The sequence below is a fragment of the Saccostrea echinata genome, unplaced genomic scaffold (genome assembly GCF_033153115.1).
Source record: "Saccostrea echinata isolate AGI-Se365-2 ecotype Australia unplaced genomic scaffold, CSIRO_AGI_Sech_v1 ptg000066l, whole genome shotgun sequence".
Classification (NCBI taxonomy): domain Eukaryota; kingdom Metazoa; phylum Mollusca; class Bivalvia; order Ostreida; family Ostreidae; genus Saccostrea; species Saccostrea echinata.
The window spans coordinates 1,359,893-1,382,500 of record NW_026889815.1 but is presented as its reverse complement, the minus strand read 5'-3'; the positions used below and the strand labels follow the sequence as shown (position 1 = coordinate 1,382,500).

The window sequence follows — 22,608 nt, the reverse complement described above, 5'->3', positions numbered from 1 at the left end:
AGGTGATCCATATCGTTCATCTAACCTTTGCCAAATCTTGTTAAGTGCAGCACCAGTATCACTAGGATTAGCTCTTCTAATTCTAGTAGCTTGAACTGTTGATTCAGGTCCCAACCATCTTAAGAGTAAGTCTATCTCTTCAAGGGGACTCAGTGTGGCTTCTGACACTATGCTCTTAAAGCTTCCTTTCCAGAGATTATAAGATGAAGGATCATCATCATACTTTCGAAGTCTTTGTGAGATCAAGTCTTTCTTCATCATGTAACTGTTCATGAAATTACCAGTAGCACTAGTAGTTGTAGGAATGACAGTTGACGGCACAGATGAAAACTGTTGAGGTTGAGTGTCACTTTGAGAATGTATATTCCCAGATTCAAAACTAGGCTGCGATATCACAGGTTGTGCACTAGAGGGCATAGGCTGTGTATACATAGGCTGCATTGGTCGTGGAGTGTATGTCGAGAACATAGGATGCATAGGCCGAGGAGTATGAGGAGCATACATAGGTAGCATAGGTTGGGGTGGGTATGTCGGCTGCATAGGATATCTAGGATAAGCTGCCCGTATGGGTTGTGGTGGATTTATAGCTGGTCGCACTTGTTGTGGATTACATGTATAAGGTTGTTGTAAAGTTTCTGGAACACATGTTGTTGACACGGAAGGCAGAGTATTATCTGACTGTGGAACAAACTTTTCTGCTTGAGGATTAAAAGGTAAGTTCTTTATAAAAGTTTTAGATTTCTCAAACCCTACTACTTTCGGTAATCCTAGATCAACGTGACTCCTTTCTTCATCACCCATTTCGAACTTCACTCTTGTTTCTGCTATCTGAACTTCCTCTTGATGTTTTAGCAATTCTAGTTCCATGTCTAAACATTCCTGCTCTTGTTTCAATTTTGCAGCATTGTTCTTCAAATTGTAATTTTGATTTCTGACGTCTTAGCTCGGCAACCTTCTCTGCAGTCTTTAGCCTCGTTTTAGCTTCTTCTACTCTCTGTTGTGATTTGGTACTTGAAGACACTCTACCACTAAGAGTGTTTGCCTCCTCTTCCATAGATCTTATACATGTTATAGTCTCACTGAGTTTTGTCAGACACGATTCTGTATCTTCACTAATTAGTCTACAGCTATTGTCTATCAATATTCGTTCACTATCACTGTAAGTATGTCTGTTCATAAATTCCTGACTGTCATTATATACTTGTTTATAAACCTGAAAGTTTCTCTCAATCTTATCGCGGATTGAGGTCAGTATTGTTAATTCTTTTGAACATGTAGTAGATTCTTCAATATCTGATCTAATTCTTTTCTCTATATGGAGAAGTTTTTCTCTAAACTTATTTACATTTTCCTTTAACTGTTCTTGTGCCTTTTGTGTCGGAACTTTTACTCTTTCTGAAGTCCTTGTCGGTTCTGATCCCAGGGTGCCTGGCTGAACATGAGTCTGTTCCCCGGAGGGTATCTCATGTTGATTTGGTGTCGACATGGCCGGTAGTCATCTACTATGCTGTCCCAAAAAGTCGAGGACACGACAGCTAGCAAACTTAATTTATTCTCTAGGAATAAACCGTAGATGCTACAACAAAATATAAACAATACAATGTAGCACATGCAAAAACGTATCATAGGTCAGGGAGTACACTACCGATAAGCAATGAATTCATTCATGACCAAAATATTTAAATGCATAAATTAAATACATCATAGATATTGAAAGAAATGCACTATTTATCACTTATATAATGGTGAAAATGAAATAACAAAAATACATACACTGTTGGGTCTGTAAAACACCATCGATAAAATTCATAACATGAAAAACTCGTGGAGCGGAAGAAGTATATTGAACATAAACACCAAAACCAAATACCTAAAAATTTTCCGGAACGGAGTCAATTTACCACCTAAATTTGTAAATATTTTTCAAAAGTCTTTGTCAGAATGTTTTCAATCTTTAATATGATGAAGAACATACTCAAATAATTACAAAAGGTGATTAAAATATATACCTTTCTCCACAAACGAATGAGAGACACTCTATTTATCAATACTTTTGTTGACCTTTCTGCACTAACACAGGATTTAATTATTTAATGACTGTTTTGGGCTAACGTTCAGATTTACAATGTAAATATTTATCAAAAATGTAATTTTTTTTAATTCAAAAAGATATTTTAGGGAAACATTATTATTATATACCAACCATTATGAATAATTAACAAATAATTATCATGTTTATGAAAGAGAATGCACGTCATTTCATGATAGACATTACCAAATTTGCACACAATTTTTAACAGATCTTTGACTCAGAGACATTTTTATCAAGATATTGTACTATTTAGATTTCTTAGGATTTTTGATTTCCTTCAAAATAGTTGCATGTCATTCACATTATCACAGTTGTGTAACTTCATTACATGAGACAGTCTTGGAGAAAGTACGGGAAAAGTAACATTAGATTAATTATGACGTCATAATGGATCCAGCATCAAAAAGACGGTCTAAACTGATTTACTTGATATGACGTCATACGACGTAGGTTCTACGTTAAGCGTATATTTCATGGGCGTCCTTAACCTAGCTGCGTTTCTGATCATCCTATTTCTCTTGCCTTTGGGAAACATACCTTCATCTTTCAGTTTTGGTTTTATTTCAATTTTACGTCTTTAGATCCTTTACAGTGTTGAATTATGCTCAGCTGACCGTTAAGACCTTTAGGCCTCTTGTTTCGAATAGCTTGAATGAGTGGTATCACTTGTTGGAATAGGTGATATCACCTATTCGAATAGGTATCAATATTATATCAATATAATATTCATAAATACCAAAACCGCGCCTCATAAATCTCTTGTAATAGATCTTTTCAATAAACATTTTCAAATATCTCTTACATGTACGTATGATATCAATGCAACAACTGAATTAAAGAGCACAGTAGTTATTGTTTGAAAATTTGCACAATGACACCTTCAAAATGAAATCTTTTTATCTTTCAAACTATATTGGTATTAAAGATAATTTCCTTATTTATTCCTTTTGACGGTAAACCCCTTTAATTCTGGAATAATCTCATAAATTTAACTCACGATTTTTCACAGATGTAAGCATGCAATTCATGACAGTAATCGTCACACCATTGATAATTATAATCCTTTCTCATCGCTAGGCAGTGTTGTTTACCTGGCAAATAAATAATTTACAGATTACTGGTCACTCACAAGTTATTATTTTAAATGAATGGAAAAGATTCAAAGTAGGGCTCAGTCTTTCCGAATCTTTGCAAATATCTTCTACAGTTATATAAATAAAATGGTAGAGATAGGAAAGTCATCTGCCGGTGTGAAGAAAAATAATGACCCCCGTAGAATAATGGAATAATGAACAATAAGGGTAAATTCAAAAATAGTGACAGCTTAGTTGAACTTTTTTGGAAAAAAATCAACTAACCATAACATATTTTTCACTCATGTCTTCATATCGTACATGCAATCTAGTTAAAATTCCTGACTTGGCAATTGCATGAATAAACGAGTGCATGAAAAACTTTCAAATTTTTTTATTAGTAAAACTTTAGTTTGAAAAAAGAAAATATTATAATATCCTAAGCGACTTGCTAAAATTCATTACGAAAAGAAATCATAATTTTTTTTAAGCTTCAAAATGGTGTCAGGGATATAAGTGATTAGATATAAACCTTGATTCTCTTCTATTGTATACATTTATGTGAAAAAAAAATTTGTTTCTTGATTGTTATTTTACGTTATTTTCTTTTAAATTCTGGTTTGAAAGTTTTAATATGAAAGGCGTTTGACACAATTACTCATTCAAATTTGTAAATCAGTTTGTCATTTCGATATTTTTACCATTACGGCAAGTTTTTCATATTTTCTAGACTTCAAAATATTATTTTCTTGCATAATTTAAGTGTATGATAAGTAATGAAAACTATTCTGTGAATTGACTGTAAAATGTTTAAACAATATCTGTAATTTGTTGATGGACTTATTGATTTGAACGGCAAATAGTATCAAAAATTTTCTGCAATTTGTCTTGTTAGAAAAGATGGATGAAATTCATTGATAATCACAAAAGTTTTTTTTGCACTCCTGACTGCAGTAGAATATAAAATCAAAACCATAGTACACAAAAATTTATAAAGTGTTGACAACATCAAGTGGCAATATTTATAGGCCAATAACTTATAGTTAAAAAATAAAAAAATATTAAAACTTGGCCTTAGATCCTAAATTTTTGCCCTATAAAAAACTAGCTAACAAGATGTGTTTGTGAAACACTATACCCCCGATGGTAACACAGTTTTGGAGTGGGTCGTAGACTACGGTGCAATAGTTATGGCCAGTGTTTAAGTTTTTCAAATGTAGGTCAAAGGTCACAGTTGAGGTCACATGATCAAAAATTTAAGTACCAATGGAAAGGTCTTGTCATAATGAACACTCATGTCAAATATTAAAGCCTTACCCTTGACAGCGCAAGGGCTAGGTTAAAGTTGACAACAGACAGAAAGACAAACAGACAGACAGGACAAAAACAATATACCCCCGGGATTTTTCGATCCGGGGGCATAAAAATATATTTAGAAAATAAAAGTATACTATATTTTCCTTCACAGGACAAACACTCTAAGCAACTGAGCTCAACCAGAGACATTTTACTCATTGATTTTTTTCTTTACATTTATTCATATTTGATCGGCAATAATTCTAACATTTTTGTTGCACTCCTGACCAAGAGTATGCAGGTCTTAAAAGTAGAAATGTGAAGCATAAGAAACATCACAACGTGTTCCGTTTTTTCAATGAAGTTTAGGTGGGATTACTTGAATTTTATAACAATTTTTTCATTTTTTTTTTCATTCTTAAAAAATTCAAAGAAAAGATGAAAATACATCTCGATTAGTAAAATTGAAAAAGAGAAATTTTAATAATAAACCAGTAAATGATTTAGTAATAAATTATTCAAATAGATCATTATTGATTTAAAAATATTTATTAGTATGAACAGAAGTCTTTTCATCATATAACTTGGATCTTTAAAACAAATGTGATGAGCTCCTGACCATAGAAATAAAGTTTTAAACACAGACAGACCCTGTTATTTATAGATTTATTTGGTAATAATGTCCTTTGTGTCTATTTTCCAAACTAGAAATCAGGGAATCATATACTGAAATGCAAATGAAACGCAGCATCCTATTTTAAGGGGAAATATTATATTGAGGATATAATTTTGTATCTAAAAAGTAAGAATATCTTCAAATTAATTTTGTAAATGTCGGTAATTTAACGGTTGAATGATTTTTTTATACCATTACCGGAAGTTAAGTTTGAGTCCGCTTAATAGAAATCAAAAATTGCATGTTTAACAAAACATTTAGCAATAATATAGGGTTTTAATGGTTTATATCTGTTCACCATTAGTAATGCAGCAATATTCCGAAAAATAAATTATCCTTTCTTTTCCGTAAGCTATGCCAAGGGTTCCTGAAAATGACTTAAGTACACATTTCCATTGCTCTAGCTGGAAAATCTCAAAATAAAGGTGATGGAGAGTTGCAGATGCAAATATGCAATACATCACGCCTCAAAAGGCTCTTACGTATCATTAGCATGAATGAAGTCCTTGGACCAGAAGTCCAAGGGTACTACACTGTGCTAGGCTAGAGGAAATTCGACCTCGTCATCTTAAAAACAGGCATTTAAAAATAACAAAGAATATTTCTTTCGCTCAGATCTCGAGATTGATGAACCTATTGCACCGTAGAAATCAAGCTGCAATTGTTGTGCTTGGCAGTCTTGCACGCTGTTATTGAATGGCCGGTGTGGGGGTATTTTAACAGTCATGAGTTACTTTCTAAAGTTAAAAGGTAATCATTTAAACTTTTATCAAATCTCCTATGTTTTTAAATCGAGTTCAACCTTACTGTATTCATTTTTGAAAATCATCAGGTAAAAAATTCAAATTTTTGCAGATTACTGCTTGTTGCGTTTCTTTTGCATTTCAGTATATATTGATTTAAAATTTTTTTTAAGTAATTCTTGTTTTTCTATTCTCAACACAGCTCTTTTATCAATTATAAGCCTCAATATTTTAAAGACAAAATTTAATGTTTTCATTTTTATTTATAAAAGAAAATATGGAAACACTTTTTGATAGTTACTTTAAAGATCTTAAATGTGTCGAGTGCATTTATTGTAAATCTTGTGAAATTGTTAATTCGTTCGTGCGTCTTGGTACGGATCTAGAAAATATAGTGTCGGAAGACTCACGCGCGCACCAGGTTGCCATGGAGAGGGATCCCTTAAATTTGGCCATTTTGACCACATGAAATTTTGAGGAAATGTTCAAAGAAATTTTGTCGGTTTCTAGTAAACTCACACAAAAATTACTGGATCATAAGACACAGGTAACATGAATTTTTCAAGTATACAGGTCATATAATCGTTTATTGTAGAATTATATTACCTCAATGGAAAGGTCATGCAAAGCGACAAGGCTTCTGAAAATGGGTAAATTAGTATTTTTAGGTCACCTGAGTCACTCAGGTAACCTATTGCTATCTGTTTTCGTCCGTCGTCGTGCGTCGTCCGACGCGTGTTAACATTTGAACATTTTCAGCTTCTTCTCTGAAACCGCTGAACCAATTTCAGCCAATTTTAACACATGGCATCTATGTGTGAAGGGGAACAAAATTTGTGAATTTCATGGTCCCTGCACCCCTGGGGCCTGAGGGGTGGGGCTAAAACCACCAAAATTAATGCAATCTTTAAAAATCTTCTTCTTTACTCCGGGACATCAAGCAGTCAAACTGTTGACATGACTGTAATAAATATTGAGCCCTCTACCAAAATTGTGAAATTCATGACCCCAGGGTCAGGGGTTCTGGTGCTAGGGCGGGGCTATATAGATCATATAGTGAAAGTGCATTATTTTTTTGAAAATCTTCTTCTCTACTCCTGGGTATTATTGAAACAAATTGAATACATAGTTATAATAAGCAAGGATGACTCTACCAAAATTGTGAAATTCATGGCCCCAGGGTCAGGGGTTCTGGTGCTAGGGCGGGGCTATATTGATCATATAGTGAAAGTGCATTATTTCTTTGAAAATCTTCTTCTCTACTCCTGGGTATTATTGAAACAAATTAAATACATACTTATGATAAGCAAGAGTAACTCTACCAAAATTGTGAAATTCATAGCCCCAGGGTAAGGGGTTCTGGTGCTGGGGTGGGGGAGCTACATAGATCATACAGTGAAAGTGCATTATTTCTTTGAAAATCTTCTTCTCTGCTCCTGGGTATTATTTGAAAAATTAAATACATAGTTATGATAAGCAAGAGTAACTCTACCAAAATTGTCGATTTTATGGCCCCTGGATCAGGGGTTCTGATGTTAGGGCGGGGCTCTATTTATTATACAGTGAAAATGCATTAATGTTTTAAAAATCTTCTTCTCTGCTCCTGGGTGTTATTTAAACAAACTAAGTACATTGTTATGATAAGCAAGGATGCCTCTTCCAAAATTGTGAAATTCATGTCCCCATGGCCAGGAACAAGGGTTCTGATGCTAGGGTGGGGCTATATAGCTCCTATAGTGAAGGTGAATTATTTCTTTGAAAATCTTCTTCTCTGCCCCTGAGTACTATTTAAACAAACTAAGCATATTGATATGATATGCAAGGATGCCTCTTCCAAAATTGTGAATTTCATGGCCCCAGGGTAAAGGGTTCTGGTGAAAAAGTGGGGGGGCACTATTGATTATATAGTGAAGAAGCAAAATTTCTTTGAAAATATTCTTTTCTGCTTCTGGTTAAAAAGCAAAGAAGCTAAGTATATAGTTATGATGAACAAGAGTGCTTCTTCCAGAGTAGTGAATTGCATGACCCCTGGGTCAGATGTGCTTGTGTAAGGGTCGGGCTCTTGATAATATAGTGAAAATGCAGTAATTCTATTAAATAATCCTCTCTGCTCCTTAGTAAGCAGATAAACAAAGTGATTATTTATGATGAGCAAACTTCTAGTTCCAGGGTGAGAGGCTCTGGTGTTTCTCGGTGGGGAGGGGGGGTGGGGGGTGGGGTTCTATTAATAATATAGTGAATCTGTAGTAAAAATGCATTATTTCTTTAAAAATTTTCTCTGCAGTTAGGCATATCAGAGGCAAAAAGAGTAAAAGTTTTGATAAGGAAGGGTATTTTTACCAAGTTTTTGAACATCTGGACCATTTGGTCAAGAGTTCTGGTCCTGGCCAGGGCTCTATTAATTTGTATTCTACTGAGAGGAGTTATTCCCCTTTGCCGTTTACTTTTGATAATTAATCACTGTAAATAATGTACCTGAAAGGTTAATAGAATAAGAAAAATTATGCAAGAATTTTTATTGCATAATACAAAAAGTATTTCCATAGTTTTAATGATCAGGGTTACTTGTAAGTAATAGATAAATAAAAATGAGACAAAAATAACTTGTCTTATTAAATGTTCATCAAAGACCAAGAGAGGCCTATGTATGAATTTTAACAAGGAATTAAAATAATACAGAAGCACTGGTAGTGTGCTAGTATACTGTATGGTGATAGTGATAAATGGGGAACAGATTAGAACCTAATTTATGAACTATTAAGTAATACTAGACTTATTATTTTGTTTATCCTGATCACCCTATTTTTCTGGATTTTGAGCAACAAAGCTTCACCTTTCATTTTATTTTATACTCTATGGATCCTCAAAATTGTTATATTATACTCAGGTGACCGTTAAGGCCCTTGGGCCTCTTGTTGAGGTCTGAAGGCTAAATAAGAAAAAGTTGTCCGAAAATTTTCCAAATCTTATATGTTTTTTTATACTAGAGAATAAGAAGTGTCATCTCATAAAAAAGTTCTAATACGCAAGTATCAAGATTATCTCTCTTGGTGCGCTCTTTCGTTACGGAGGGAAGTTTTGTTTCCGCGTAAGCAGGCAGGTGGGACAGTTATTATTGGATACATTACATCATTTGTATACTGGTCTATCATAACTGATTCGGGATGTACTCATTACCGAAATAAAGGACAGGCGTCATTTTTATTTTCTTCGAAAAAAAAGGAACCAAAGAAAATCAAAATTGGAACAAAAGAAAATATCAAAGGATAAGACTTATCAAACGGGATATAGATCCCTAATAAATACACACGCATCTGATCATTGTACGTTGGCATTCTGAATGACTCTTTTCCTTACAATAACTCCAAAGAGCCCGATAACCTTTTAGAAAAGGTTTGTACAATCATAGATTTTTTTTCATAAAGGTTTTGACGGTTCTTTCGTTTTCAAGTACAGTGTATCCTAACTGAAGGAAAATTTTGTAAATATGTTTAGAAGAGCTTTACAAAATAATCAAAATGATCACTGCTTAACATTATTTATCTTTTTATAACATCAGATGAATTTTGGAAGACATAACCATCGTTCTTTTATTTATTCCAGTTTGAATACATTTATAACAACCTGTCACACTTCCATGCTGATATGGATACTTGTATTGTAACATGAACCGTTACAAATGTTCCCCAAACGCTCCTCCTACTCTTTTCAGCCCATCCCCCCCCCCATTCTTTAAATAAGATTCATTAATTTAAGCAAATCTTTGTATTATAGAATTTTACAACTTGTTTTTAAAGTATTTGAGGGAAACAACAATGTACATATAGCACAATGAGCGTAAGAAAATCATATTTAAGTACACGTACATGCACATGATTTCAAAAATTATCATGTACATCGTCTCACAGAATGCCATAATGGAGAGCGCAATTTTATTTTTCACAGAGAAAGAAGAAAGTTGCAGCAACATGAATATTAGCCAAGCAGAAATCAGCACACTTGCATGCATGTACTTGTATTCATTTCTGATGATTGACTAATTTAGGAGGTAATATTAATAACATATACTCTGAATTTTATCTTCTTTCGATAACAACTAAGAAAGTTATAACGAGACTGTAGCGCTACTGGTTGTACTTATAAAGGAAGACAAAGTAGCACTTGGACTTGAAACTTTTTAACAGCAATAAATAGAATAATGATCCTTGGTTTAGTCTCTTTTTGTGGCAAGAATTTTTGCAATCAGACTAAAATTGTAGGAGGAGTAGACTTTCAAAACAATTTTACAGAAATTACGATTTGAGTAACCATGGCAACAGCATTCAACAAAATCAAAAAACAATAACATCAATTATGTATCTCAGTGTAGTCTACTTGTATGCCACGTTATACTGAAATCAGACAAAAAGTGTCGGAGGAGTAGCGTTTTGAAGGTATTTCAAAAAAAACTTCTATTTTTAGTAAGCATGGCAACACTGTTAATCGAAATCCAAAACTGGTAAAGAGAATTATATATCGTAGTGTGGTCTACTTGTGTGCTAAAATATACTAAAATCAGACCAAAACTGTAGGAGGAGTAGCATTTTGAAGGTATTTCAAGGAAATTTCTATTTTAAGTAACATGGCAACACCGTTCATCGAAATCAAAAATTGATATTAAAAATTATGTATCTTAGTGTAGTGTACCTGTTTGCCAAGTTATACTGTAATGGGACCAAAACTGCAGGAGGAGTAGCGTTTTGAAAGTATTTCACAGAAATTCCTATTTTTAGTAACCATGGCAACACCGTTCATTGAAATCAAAAACCGATACACAGAATTATGTATCTTAGTATAGTCTACTTATGTACCAAGTTACATTGAAATCAGACTAAAACTGTAGGAGGAGTAGCGTTTTGAAAAAAATTGTTTACAGACAGACGGACACCTTACTAACACAACATATACAGTATTAACCAGATTTTAGCAGACATGCATAAATGTCCTTGCATTCAGTTTTGAAAGTGGTGTAAAGTATGAATCCATTATATCTATCTATTTTCTAAATTCCCTCCTTGTTTGTTGAAAACTTAAGAAGTTATAGCCATTTAACGTTTCAGCCAATCAAATTTCAGCAGACGTGCATGTCTGTGTTTTCAAAAATTTTCATATGGAACATATTGTAGAAACATAATATATGCCTATACATATAAGTGATCTTCCACAAGCACATTTACACAACATGCTTATTAACCCTGAAAGGTTTCATCTCAATTGGATGAGCAGTTTCCGAGAAGACTCGCGAACAAAAAAGTACCGGAGACGAAATAAGAAAAAAAAGGAACTTGATGAGATCTCGTTTGAGCAACGAGTAGGTCCAACTTCTGATGAGATAAGATTTTGACTGGGATAGTTTGATTGAGAATGAAGGTAGAAGAACCATAGATGAAAGAAATAGACACATCGATCCTTTGAAATAATAATTTAGAATCACATAAAAGAGAGAGATATATCAATTTCAAATAACTTTGGCTCTTTTTCATCCACTTCCGGAAAGACCAGAAGTGCTCAAAACGACGCATTTAGCATGTAGAAATCATCACTGAAAGTTTTATTGAACAAGAGGCCCAAGGGCCTTAACGGTCACCTGAGTATAATACAACAATTTAAAAGATACATAGAGTATAAAATAAACTGGTTGACGAATCATTGTTTGCCAAACGCAAGAGAAATAGGATGATCATGATCAACAAAATAATTATGCTAGTATTCAGTAACAACTCATAAATTAAGTTCCAATTCCCCAATTTATCACTATCACCATACACACTATAAACCAAACTATTTGTGCTTCTGTACTATTTTTTAACCCAAAATTATAACATCATAAATTGACTTCTCTTGGACTTCGGAAAAGATTTAATAAAACGAGTTATTTTTATCTCTTTTTTATTTTCATTTAATAAGTACAAGTCTACTTGATCATTAAAACTCTGAAAGTCCTTTTTGTATAATACAATAAAAATTCTTGCATAATTTTCTTATTCTATTTACCTTTCAAATACTTCATTTACAGTGTTTAATTATCAAAAGTGAATGGCAAAGGGGAATAACTTCTCTCAGTGAAATAAATAATTAATAGAGCCCTGTGCATAACCAGAACACTTGACCAAATGGTCCAGATGTTTAAAAAGAAAACCTTGCTCATTAAAATTATACTCTGTTTGCTCCGATATGCCCAGAAGCAGAGGAGTATTTCACAAAAACAATGCATTTTTAGTATAGATTCAATATAATCCTACCCTAATACCAGAACCCATGACCAGAAGTCATGAAATTCACAAATTTGGAAGAGATACCCTCGTCATCATAATGGTTTTCAAAGAATTAACACATTTTCAAGATATATATCAATTATCAATAGAGCCAACCCCCCCCCCCCCCCCATGAGAAATAGCAGAGCCCCTGACCCTTCGACAATTTAAAAAAAAAATTGCAAGACGCACCCTTGTTTATTATCACTATGAACTTTGTTTATCTGCTCAACACTAAGGAGCAGACAGGATTGTTTAATATAATTAATGCATTTTCACTATATTATTAAGAGAGCCCTACCCTTACACCAGAACATCTGACCCAGGGACCATGAAACTCACAATTCTGGAATAGACACTCTTGCTCATCATAACTATACATTTAATTTCTTTGCTTTATTACCAGTAGCAGAAACGAATATTTTCAAAGAAATTATGCTATATTACTATACAATCAAAAGAGGCCCTACCCCCTTTCACCAGAACCCTTGACCCTGGGGCCATGGATTTCTAAATTTTGGAAGAGGCATCCTTGCTTATACTAACCATGTACCTACTTTGTTTAAATAACGCCCACGAACAGAGAAGATGATTTTCAAAGAATTAATGCATTTTCACTATAAAATCAATAGAGCCCCGCCAATACACCAGAACCCCTGACCCAGGGACCATAAAATTCAAAATTTTGGAAGATGCCGTCTTGTTCATCATAATACTTTGGTTAATAAACAGGAGCAGGGAAGAAGATATTACAAAAAATTAATGCATATTTCACGTATAATCAATAATGCCCGCCCTAACACCAGAACCCCTGATCCAGAGGTAATGAAGTTTACAATTTTGGAAGAGTCAGCCTTGCTCATCATAACTATGTACATCGTTACTTGTTTAAAAGCCAGGAGCAGAGAACTTCAAGATATTTAAATATTTCATGCATTTTCACTATATAATCATTGAGCCCCGCCCTAACACCTGAACCAGGGGCCACTGAATTCACAATTTTGGAAAGAGGCAGTCTCCTTCATCATAACTATGTACTTAGTTTAATACCAAGGAGCAGAGAAGACGATTTTCAATGAAAACTAGTGCTAATTGTAACGGGAACCGTTACAGATGTTCCCCAAACGGCTCCCCAGTCCCTTATGATGCCCCATTCCCTACAACCTTCAATAAATTAGACAATACTTTTGTAATATAGATGGACACTTTATTTTTAAGGGTATTTCATTGGAAAACTTCTCCGATATAGCCATATGGGTATTAGCCAATCAAATTTCAGTGCATGTGCTTGCACATGTTTTCTACATTTTTCACATTAATTTTCTTATAGTGTCACAATACATACATTTGTGTTAAATATTAAAGAAATATTAAAGAATCTCATTGAAAAATAAGAGTTCACGCTAATTTGACCATGTTGTCTTGTCTAGACTTCTAATATATCTTTATATTTTGAGTTTCAAAGTAATTCATCAACAAATATAAACGTTACGGCGTCATCAAGTATATCAGTCATTTCACTCATTGCACGCGCGCACGTGCATGCATGTGCGCGCAAAATGACCTTCGTTCCGAACACCTACACAACATGCCTATTAACCCTAAAAAGGTTTCATGTCAATCGGATGAGTGGTTCTATGAGAACACTCCCGGACAAAAAAGTACCGGAGAAGAAAGTAGAAAAAAAGAATAATAATAATAATAACTAGTTATAATTGTAACGGGGACCGTTACAGATGTTCCCCAAACGCTCCCCAACTCCCTTTTGGTGTCTTATTTCCTGTAAGCTTCATTAAATAAGGCAATGAAGTATATTGGTTGTTTTTTGCATTTCACGCGCGCGCACGTGCATGCATGTGCAGGATGACCATGTCATCCCGTCTATACTATTAATGCATCTTTATATTCTCAGAATCAAAGCATTTCATCAAAAGTATATAATTTCCGGCTATATCAAGTATATTGGTCATCTTAGCATTGCGCGCACGCGCACCTGCATGCAAGTTCATAATGACCATGCCATCTTGTCTACACTTACAAATTGCCTATTTATTCTTAGTATCAAAGCTTTTCATCAAAAAATATAAAAGTTACGGCTATATGAAGTATATTGGTCATTTAACACATTGCACGCGCGCGCATGTGCATGCATGTGCATGATGTCCACATCATCTTGTCTACACTTTTAATATATCTGTAAATTCTTAATATCAAAGCTTTTCATTCAAAAATATAAAAATTACGGCTATATTAAGTATATTGGTCATTTAACACATTGCACGCGCACGCACGTGCATGCATATGCATGCATGTGGATGATGAACATGTCATCATGTCTACACTTCTAATATATATAAATATTTTGAGTATCAAAACATTTCATCAAAAAGTATAAAAGTTACGACTATATCAAGTATATTGGTCATTTTACGCTTTGCGCGTGCGCGCACGTGCATGCATGTGCATGTTGACCATGTCATCTTGTTTACACTTTTAATATATCCCTATATTCCGAGTATCAAAGGATTTCATCAAAAAATATAAAAGTTACAGCTATATCAAGTATATTGGTCATTTTACGCAATGCACGTGCACGTGCATGCACGTGCGCCTAAAATGACCTTCGTTCCGCAAATCTACATAACATGCCTAGTAACCCTAAAAAGGTTTTAACTCAATTGGATGAGCAGTTTCCGAGAACACTCGCGGACAAAAAAGTACCGGAGAAGAAATAAGAAGAAAAAAGAATAATAATAATAACTAGACTCTTGTTGCCATGGCAACAAAAAAGTCTTCCGTTCTTCTAAATCTGTAAGAATTTGCTTTTTTCTGTGTAAAAACCATATATATCATATTTACTGTGAAAGAAAAAAATAACTGGAAAAAAGTCCTTTCAGTACTTAAGGTACTTTGATTTTCATTATCAATCTTGTATAATACATTTGGCACCTATGAGAGATATACGTATATCATTAGCAATTTAAAAAAAAAATGTTTGCAATCATTTCTAAGACAAACAAACAGACGAACGAACACCGTACTATCATAAACTTCACTGTGTGTATGTTTTGGCATAATTGTGATGGTGTTAAAAAAAAATATAATGAATTAAGTTAGTATCACATTAAACGTAAAGTCACTGAGTTTTGTAAAGTTATAATATCAAGATTTGACAACATACCTATAAGACAGATTATTCAATTACAGTAATTCTTCAGCAATCGATTGATTGATTGATTGATTATACGTATCTTGTTTAACGTCCCTCTCCAGAATTTTTCACTCACATGGAGACGCCACCACTCGCCGGTGGAGACTGTAAATTTTTGTCCTATACTTTGGCATTTATCGCAATTGAGCAGTGGGGAATCTTTTTTATGCCAGCATCTTCTGCGACAAGGGACCTCGATTTATACGATCTCATCCAAAGGACCGGTCTCCACGTCCCACAGTCGAAGTTCATAATACCGAGATATTTTATTTTTTATTCTATTCTATTTTTTTCACAAGTTTGTTGCAGCAGATTTATTTAAAGATCATACTTCAAGATCATTTCGAACTCAGGCTACTTAATTGCAGTGCATACAGCATCAAGTGATTTTGATTGACAGGTCAACACACGTGCACTTCGTGTGCACTTCGTGTGATACTTTTTAAGCTGAAAAATATACAGGATGTGACCATGACTGACTATGAAATCAGAAAACATCTAATAAAGAATGGGTGTGACCGATAAAGAACTAATTTTTGGTCTGGATCGGGATTAAGAGGGAATCTCTCCTCTCTCTCTCTCTCAGACATGTAAATTGAACATTTCATAATTATAAAATATGAAATTCTGTATACATGTAAATGGTAATGTTATTCACATGTTCCAGATTTAAATCTAAAACGAATATATAATTCAAATTCAAGACAGGGGGGGGGGGCTTCAAAGGAATTAGATAATTTTATGAATTACAAGGAAAAGTACGGACGTCAGTTGCATGTACATGATTATATATCATTGCATAAAATTGTGTTCATTCAGATATACTTATCCCACATATCAACAGACTTGTACAATTTTTTTATCATGTTTTTTTTTTCAAAAGAAACATATAGCGTACCATTATTTCACACACTCTTTAACTCTTTGAGTATTTCACAAAAATCCAAGAGTCGCCTTTTCACATCTTTTATAATTCCTTGGGTATATAGAGTATAGATCATGTGTCATAGATAATTTAACCTTTTATCAAATATATATGTAATAACCAAATCTAATCTATAGATTGATTTTCTTTCTTTTCAGTGACAGATATCAATTTATTTATAAAGGCTTTAAAACAGTACTGTATTACAATTTTCTATCGCTTAATTCCTTTTTTGAGTGTATGTAATATTTTTTAATATCGAAAGTAAAACTCGGAAATCGGGATAATTTCGCATTCAGATCATAGAGAATAATAAATCGTCTGCATTATAGAAGGCTTATAACTATCGTATTCTGAACTTAATATACGAAATAGATAAAACTGCATGCTTGTCCATCACTATAAATGTATATTCAGTGCTTATAATATATTTACTTGAATTAGCTACCTAGCATATATATATTAATTTTTTTTTAGATATATTCATGTGTAAATTAACTAACTGTCAATACAGACTTACACTACACATCAACTTCAAACTTTACATGCACTGGAAGCGGTAACCAACGTCCTCTTAAATTTTGAAGAGTGAATATAAAACGTTTAAATATTTTGATATGGAGAGTGTATATGTCTCTGACGTCATCGATACTATTTCCGCCTTTATCTCGAAAGTTCTATTCTCACTTACAAGTCAGAGTTATCTTTCGTTGCCCATTGTCTACACACTAGGTAAATAGGGAAAATGAGGGTATCGAAAATCTGCAAAATGTGGAATCTGATTTCAAAACAAATTATATATTTAGTATTTGTAGAATAACCTCTGTTATACATAAAAATATCTTGAAAAAATATTAAAAAACAAAAAAGTTGAAAATTGACCATACACAAGTTCACTTCCGGTTCGGACAGGAAGTACCGGAAACACACGAAAACAACTTCGAAACAAAGAGAATGTCATGGTCTAATACCCCTGTAAATTTCACATCTTTACCTTAAACCGTTTCCGAGAAAAATTCCGGACAAAAGTCCATTTAAAAATTGGAAATTCGGCCGTAACTTCGGACCGGAAGTGAATTTTTCAAAAAACGGAATTTTATATAAACTTCATATATCAGCCTACTATCATGTGAAAAATTGTGAAAATCTATCCAACCATCTCTGAGTAATCGCGCTCACAAAATTTGGGAGGAATAATAATAATAATAATAATAATAATAATAAAAAGAAACAATACAATCACTATAAGTCTTCCGTTGTGAACGGAAGACTTAATAATAAAAAGAAACAATACAATCACTATAAGTCTTCCGTTGTGAACGGAAGACTTAACAATACAATCACTATAGGTCTTCCGTTGTGAACTGAAGACCTAATAAAAAACACAGTAAAAAGCAATATCCTGCCCAAGTTCGTTTGGGGAACATAATAAACAGAAGTCTTTCCACAGATTTGGGCTGGAAAAAAAGGAGAAAAAAGCAAGGAAATAAATAAAACAGCAAAATTCTCATTTCTCTACTAGGATTTTAAGATCGGGCTCGGAGTTGATTTTATTCCAAAGACAAGACGTACTGGGTTAGAGTCGACTAATGGTACCCGCTATTTCATTGACCACGCAAGTAGTGCCAGTTTCAAAAATTCGGACAAATTCTTGGGTATGTTTATGGGTTGGAATGGGATGGTTTTAGGGTCTAGATGGAAAGGCAAGGGTCTGAAAGAAGTTATAAGATTGATATTAATGGGAAATTGTGCGTTTAAGGTGCGTAGTAAGAAGCATGTAAAGATTGAGCATAGGTGAAAACGTTTAGGAATGTAAATGCATGACAGGTGCATAATAAGAGTTGTTTGAAAATATCTTAATTGAGTTTTTTTATGTTTTAAATGGATGAAAATATTAAGTTTAGTATGCATTTCTAGATGGGAAACACGGGGAAGAAACGTGTATTGCTTTTTAATATACCGAAAATCGCCATTTCTGGGGATTGCGTAATTCTAAAAAAAAATCAAATAAATTTCAAATGTAAAATAAAAGAAGAATGCTTGGTATTAAAATATCATTTCATATCAGTAAAATTGAATGCTGTTAACGACATCTAAAGAAATAGGCTATAAAAGGGTTTGATCATGTCTTTGTTTATCTGCACTGAAATTTCAAACACGACAGAATTTGTAATTTTCGCCGTAAAAATTCATAATTTCTATATACTTTAGAGACTCACCGTAAAACTTTCAGGAAACTTTCTTTGGGGTCTTTTCTGCAGTTAGCTTAAATTTTATGTCAATCCGAGGTGATGTTTGAGTTTTACATTAATTCTCTACGTTGCTATTAGTTTGATTTTTTTTTTCTTTGGAAGAAGGGGGGGGGGTAGTTTACTCTAAACCAATTTAAAGTGGGATTTGTATCTTGTATCTACCTCCAAGAACTTAAGAACTTAAGATTGATTGTTTGTGACCTTTAGGTCAAAGGTGAAGGTCATTAAAAAAACTCTTTACCTTCTATCCTGCTAACCGAAATAAACACTGAAAGCTGAATCTAGATACATGTACTTCATATTTCTTTTTTTACCTTGGGTCAAGGTCAAGGTCGAATTTCAAGTTCAAAGGTCAAGGTCATTTGGGTAAATAGCTAATACCAACCATTTATGTAGATTTTCAATGGTCTTGACTTTTGACCTTGACCTAAATTTCAAGGCCAAATGTCAAAAGATGTAATCCAGTATGCTAGATGCATGCCATCACTATAAATGTATACTGTTTATAATATATTTACTTGAATGTGCTAGCCGGCATATATCATGGTTTTTTTTTTTTTTTTTTTTTTTTTTTCATACATATATATACATGTGTAAATACAAAAGCATTCTCAGTAACTGTCAATATAGGCTAACATTGCATGGCAACTTTACATTATACATACACTGAATGGAGCAACCAACGTATTCTTACATGTAGAAAAGAGTGAATATGGAATGTCTTAATATGGAGACGATATCGATACTATTTCCGCCTTTATCTCGAAAGTTCTATTCTCACTTACAAGTCAGAGTTATCTTTCTTTGCCCATTGTCTACACACTAGGTAAATAGGGAAAATGAGGGTATCGAAAATCTGCAAAATGTGGAATCTGATTTCAAAACAAATTATATATTTAGTATTTGTAGAATAACCTCTGTTATACATAAAAATATCTTGAAAAAATATTAAAAAACAAAAAAGTTGAAAATTGACCATACACAAGTTCACTTCCGGTTCGGACAGGAAGTACCGGAAACACACGAAAACAACTTCGAAACAAAGAGAATGTCATGGTCTAATACCCCTGTAAATTTCACATCTTTACCTTAAACCGTTTCCGAGAAAAATTCCGGACAAAAGTCCATTTAAAAATTGGAAATTCGGCCGTAACTTCGGACCGGAAGTGAATTTTTCAAAAAACGGAATTTTATATAAACTTCATATATCAGCCTACTATCATGTGAAAAATTGTGAAAATCTATCCAACCATCTCTGAGTAATCGCGCTCACAAAATTTGGGAGGAATAATAATAATAATAATAATAATAATAATAAAAAGAAACAATACAATCACTATAAGTCTTCCGTTGTGAACGGAAGACTTAATAATAAAAAGAAACAATACAATCACTATAAGTCTTCCGTTGTGAACGGAAGACTTAACAATACAATCACTATAGGTCTTCCGTTGTGAACTGAAGACCTAATAAAAAACACAGTAAAAAGCAATATCCTGCCCAAGTTCGTTTGGGGAACATAATAAACAGAAGTCTTTCCACAGATTTGGGCTGGAAAAAAAGGAGAAAAAAGCAAGGAAATAAATAAAACAGCAAAATTCTCATTTCTCTACTAGGATTTTAAGATCGGGCTCGGAGTTGATTTTATTCCAAAGACAAGACGTACTGGGTTAGAGTCGACTAATGGTACCCGCTATTTCATTGACCACGCAAGTAGTGCCAGTTTCAAAAATTCGGACAAATTCTTGGGTATGTTTATGGGTTGGAATGGGATGGTTTTAGGGTCTAGATGGAAAGGCAAGGGTCTGAAAGAAGTTATAAGATTGATATTAATGGGAAATTGTGCGTTTAAGGTGCGTAGTAAGAAGCATGTAAAGATTGAGCATAGGTGAAAACGTTTAGGAATGTAAATGCATGACAGGTGCATAATAAGAGTTGTTTGAAAATATCTTAATTGAGTTTTTTTATGTTTTAAATGGATGAAAATATTAAGTTTAGTATGCATTTCTAGATGGGAAACACGGGGAAGAAACGTGTATTGCTTTTTAATATACCGAAAATCGCCATTTCTGGGGATTGCGTAATTCTAAAAAAAAATCAAATAAATTTCAAATGTAAAATAAAAGAAGAATGCTTGGTATTAAAATATCATTTCATATCAGTAAAATTGAATGCTGTTAACGACATCTAAAGAAATAGGCTATAAAAGGGTTTGATCATGTCTTTGTTTATCTGCACTGAAATTTCAAACACGACAGAATTTGTAATTTTCGCCGTAAAAATTCATAATTTCTATATACTTTAGAGACTCACCGTAAAACTTTCAGGAAACTTTCTTTGGGGTCTTTTCTGCAGTTAGCTTAAATTTTATGTCAATCCGAGGTGATGTTTGAGTTTTACATTAATTCTCTACGTTGCTATTAGTTTGATTTTTTTTTTCTTTGGAAGAAGGGGGGGGGGGTAGTTTACTCTAAACCAATTTAAAGTGGGATTTGTATCTTGTATCTACCTCCAAGAACTTAAGAACTTAAGATTGATTGTTTGTGACCTTTAGGTCAAAGGTGAAGGTCATTAAAAAAACTCTTTACCTTCTATCCTGCTAACCGAAATAAACACTGAAAGCTGAATCTAGATACATGTACTTCATATTTCTTTTTTTACCTTGGGTCAAGGTCAAGGTCGAATTTCAAGTTCAAAGGTCAAGGTCATTTGGGTAAATAGCTAATACCAACCATTTATGTAGATTTTCAATGGTCTTGACTTTTGACCTTGACCTAAATTTCAAGGCCAAATGTCAAAAGATGTAATCCAGTATGCTAGATGCATGCCATCACTATAAATGTATACTGTTTATAATATATTTACTTGAATGTGCTAGCCGGCATATATCATGGTTTTTTTTTTTTTTTTTTTTTTTTTTTCATACATATATATACATGTGTAAATACAAAAGCATTCTCAGTAACTGTCAATATAGGCTAACATTGCATGGCAACTTTACATTATACATACACTGAATGGAGCAACCAACGTATTCTTACATGTAGAAAAGAGTGAATATGGAATGTCTTAATATGGAGACGATATCGATACTATTTCCGCCTTTATCTCGAAAGTTCTATTCTCACTTACAAGTCAGAGTTATCTTTCTTTGCCCATTGTCTACACACTAGGTAAATAGGGAAAATGAGGGTATCGAAAATCTGCAAAATGTGGAATCTGATTTCAAAACAAATTATATATTTAGTATTTGTAGAATAACCTCTGTTATACATAAAAATATCTTGAAAAAATATTAAAAAACAAAAAAGTTGAAAATTGACCATACACAAGTTCACTTCCGGTTCGGACAGGAAGTACCGGAAACACACGAAAACAACTTCGAAACAAAGAGAATGTCATGGTCTAATACCCCTGTAAATTTCACATCTTTACCTTAAACCGTTTCCGAGAAAAATTCCGGACAAAAGTCCATTTAAAAATTGGAAATTCGGCCGTAACTTCGGACCGGAAGTGAATTTTTCAAAAAACGGAATTTTATATAAACTTCATATATCAGCCTACTATCATGTGAAAAATTGTGAAAATCTATCCAACCATCTCTGAGTAATCGCGCTCACAAAATTTGGGAGGAATAATAATAATAATAATAATAATAATAATAAAAAGAAACAATACAATCACTATAAGTCTTCCGTTGTGAACGGAAGACTTAATAATAAAAAGAAACAATACAATCACTATAAGTCTTCCGTTGTGAACGGAAGACTTAACAATACAATCACTATAGGTCTTCCGTTGTGAACTGAAGACCTAATAAAAAACACAGTAAAAAGCAATATCCTGCCCAAGTTCGTTTGGGGAACATAATAAACAGAAGTCTTTCCACAGATTTGGGCTGGAAAAAAAGGAGAAAAAAGCAAGGAAATAAATAAAACAGCAAAATTCTCATTTCTCTACTAGGATTTTAAGATCGGGCTCGGAGTTGATTTTATTCCAAAGACAAGACGTACTGGGTTAGAGTCGACTAATGGTACCCGCTATTTC

At 33.4% G+C, this 22,608-nt stretch overlaps 1 protein-coding gene across 1 annotated transcript in view; it reads right to left on the bottom strand.

Moving 5' to 3' along the window:
• LOC133176139 (uncharacterized) overlaps window positions 1-1,486 on the bottom strand; it is a 6,202-nt gene extending 4,716 nt beyond the window's left edge. The window contains exons 1-2 of the mRNA XM_061311299.1: window positions 937-1,486; window positions 1-884 (exon numbers count right to left, since the gene is read on the bottom strand). The exon at window positions 1-884 is cut by the window's left edge and continues 4,716 nt beyond it. Coding sequence (XP_061167283.1) covers window positions 1-884; window positions 937-1,486 — 1,434 coding nt within the window. The remainder of the gene's footprint in view (window positions 885-936) is intronic.
• Window positions 1,487-22,608: the final 21,122 nt, after the last annotated feature.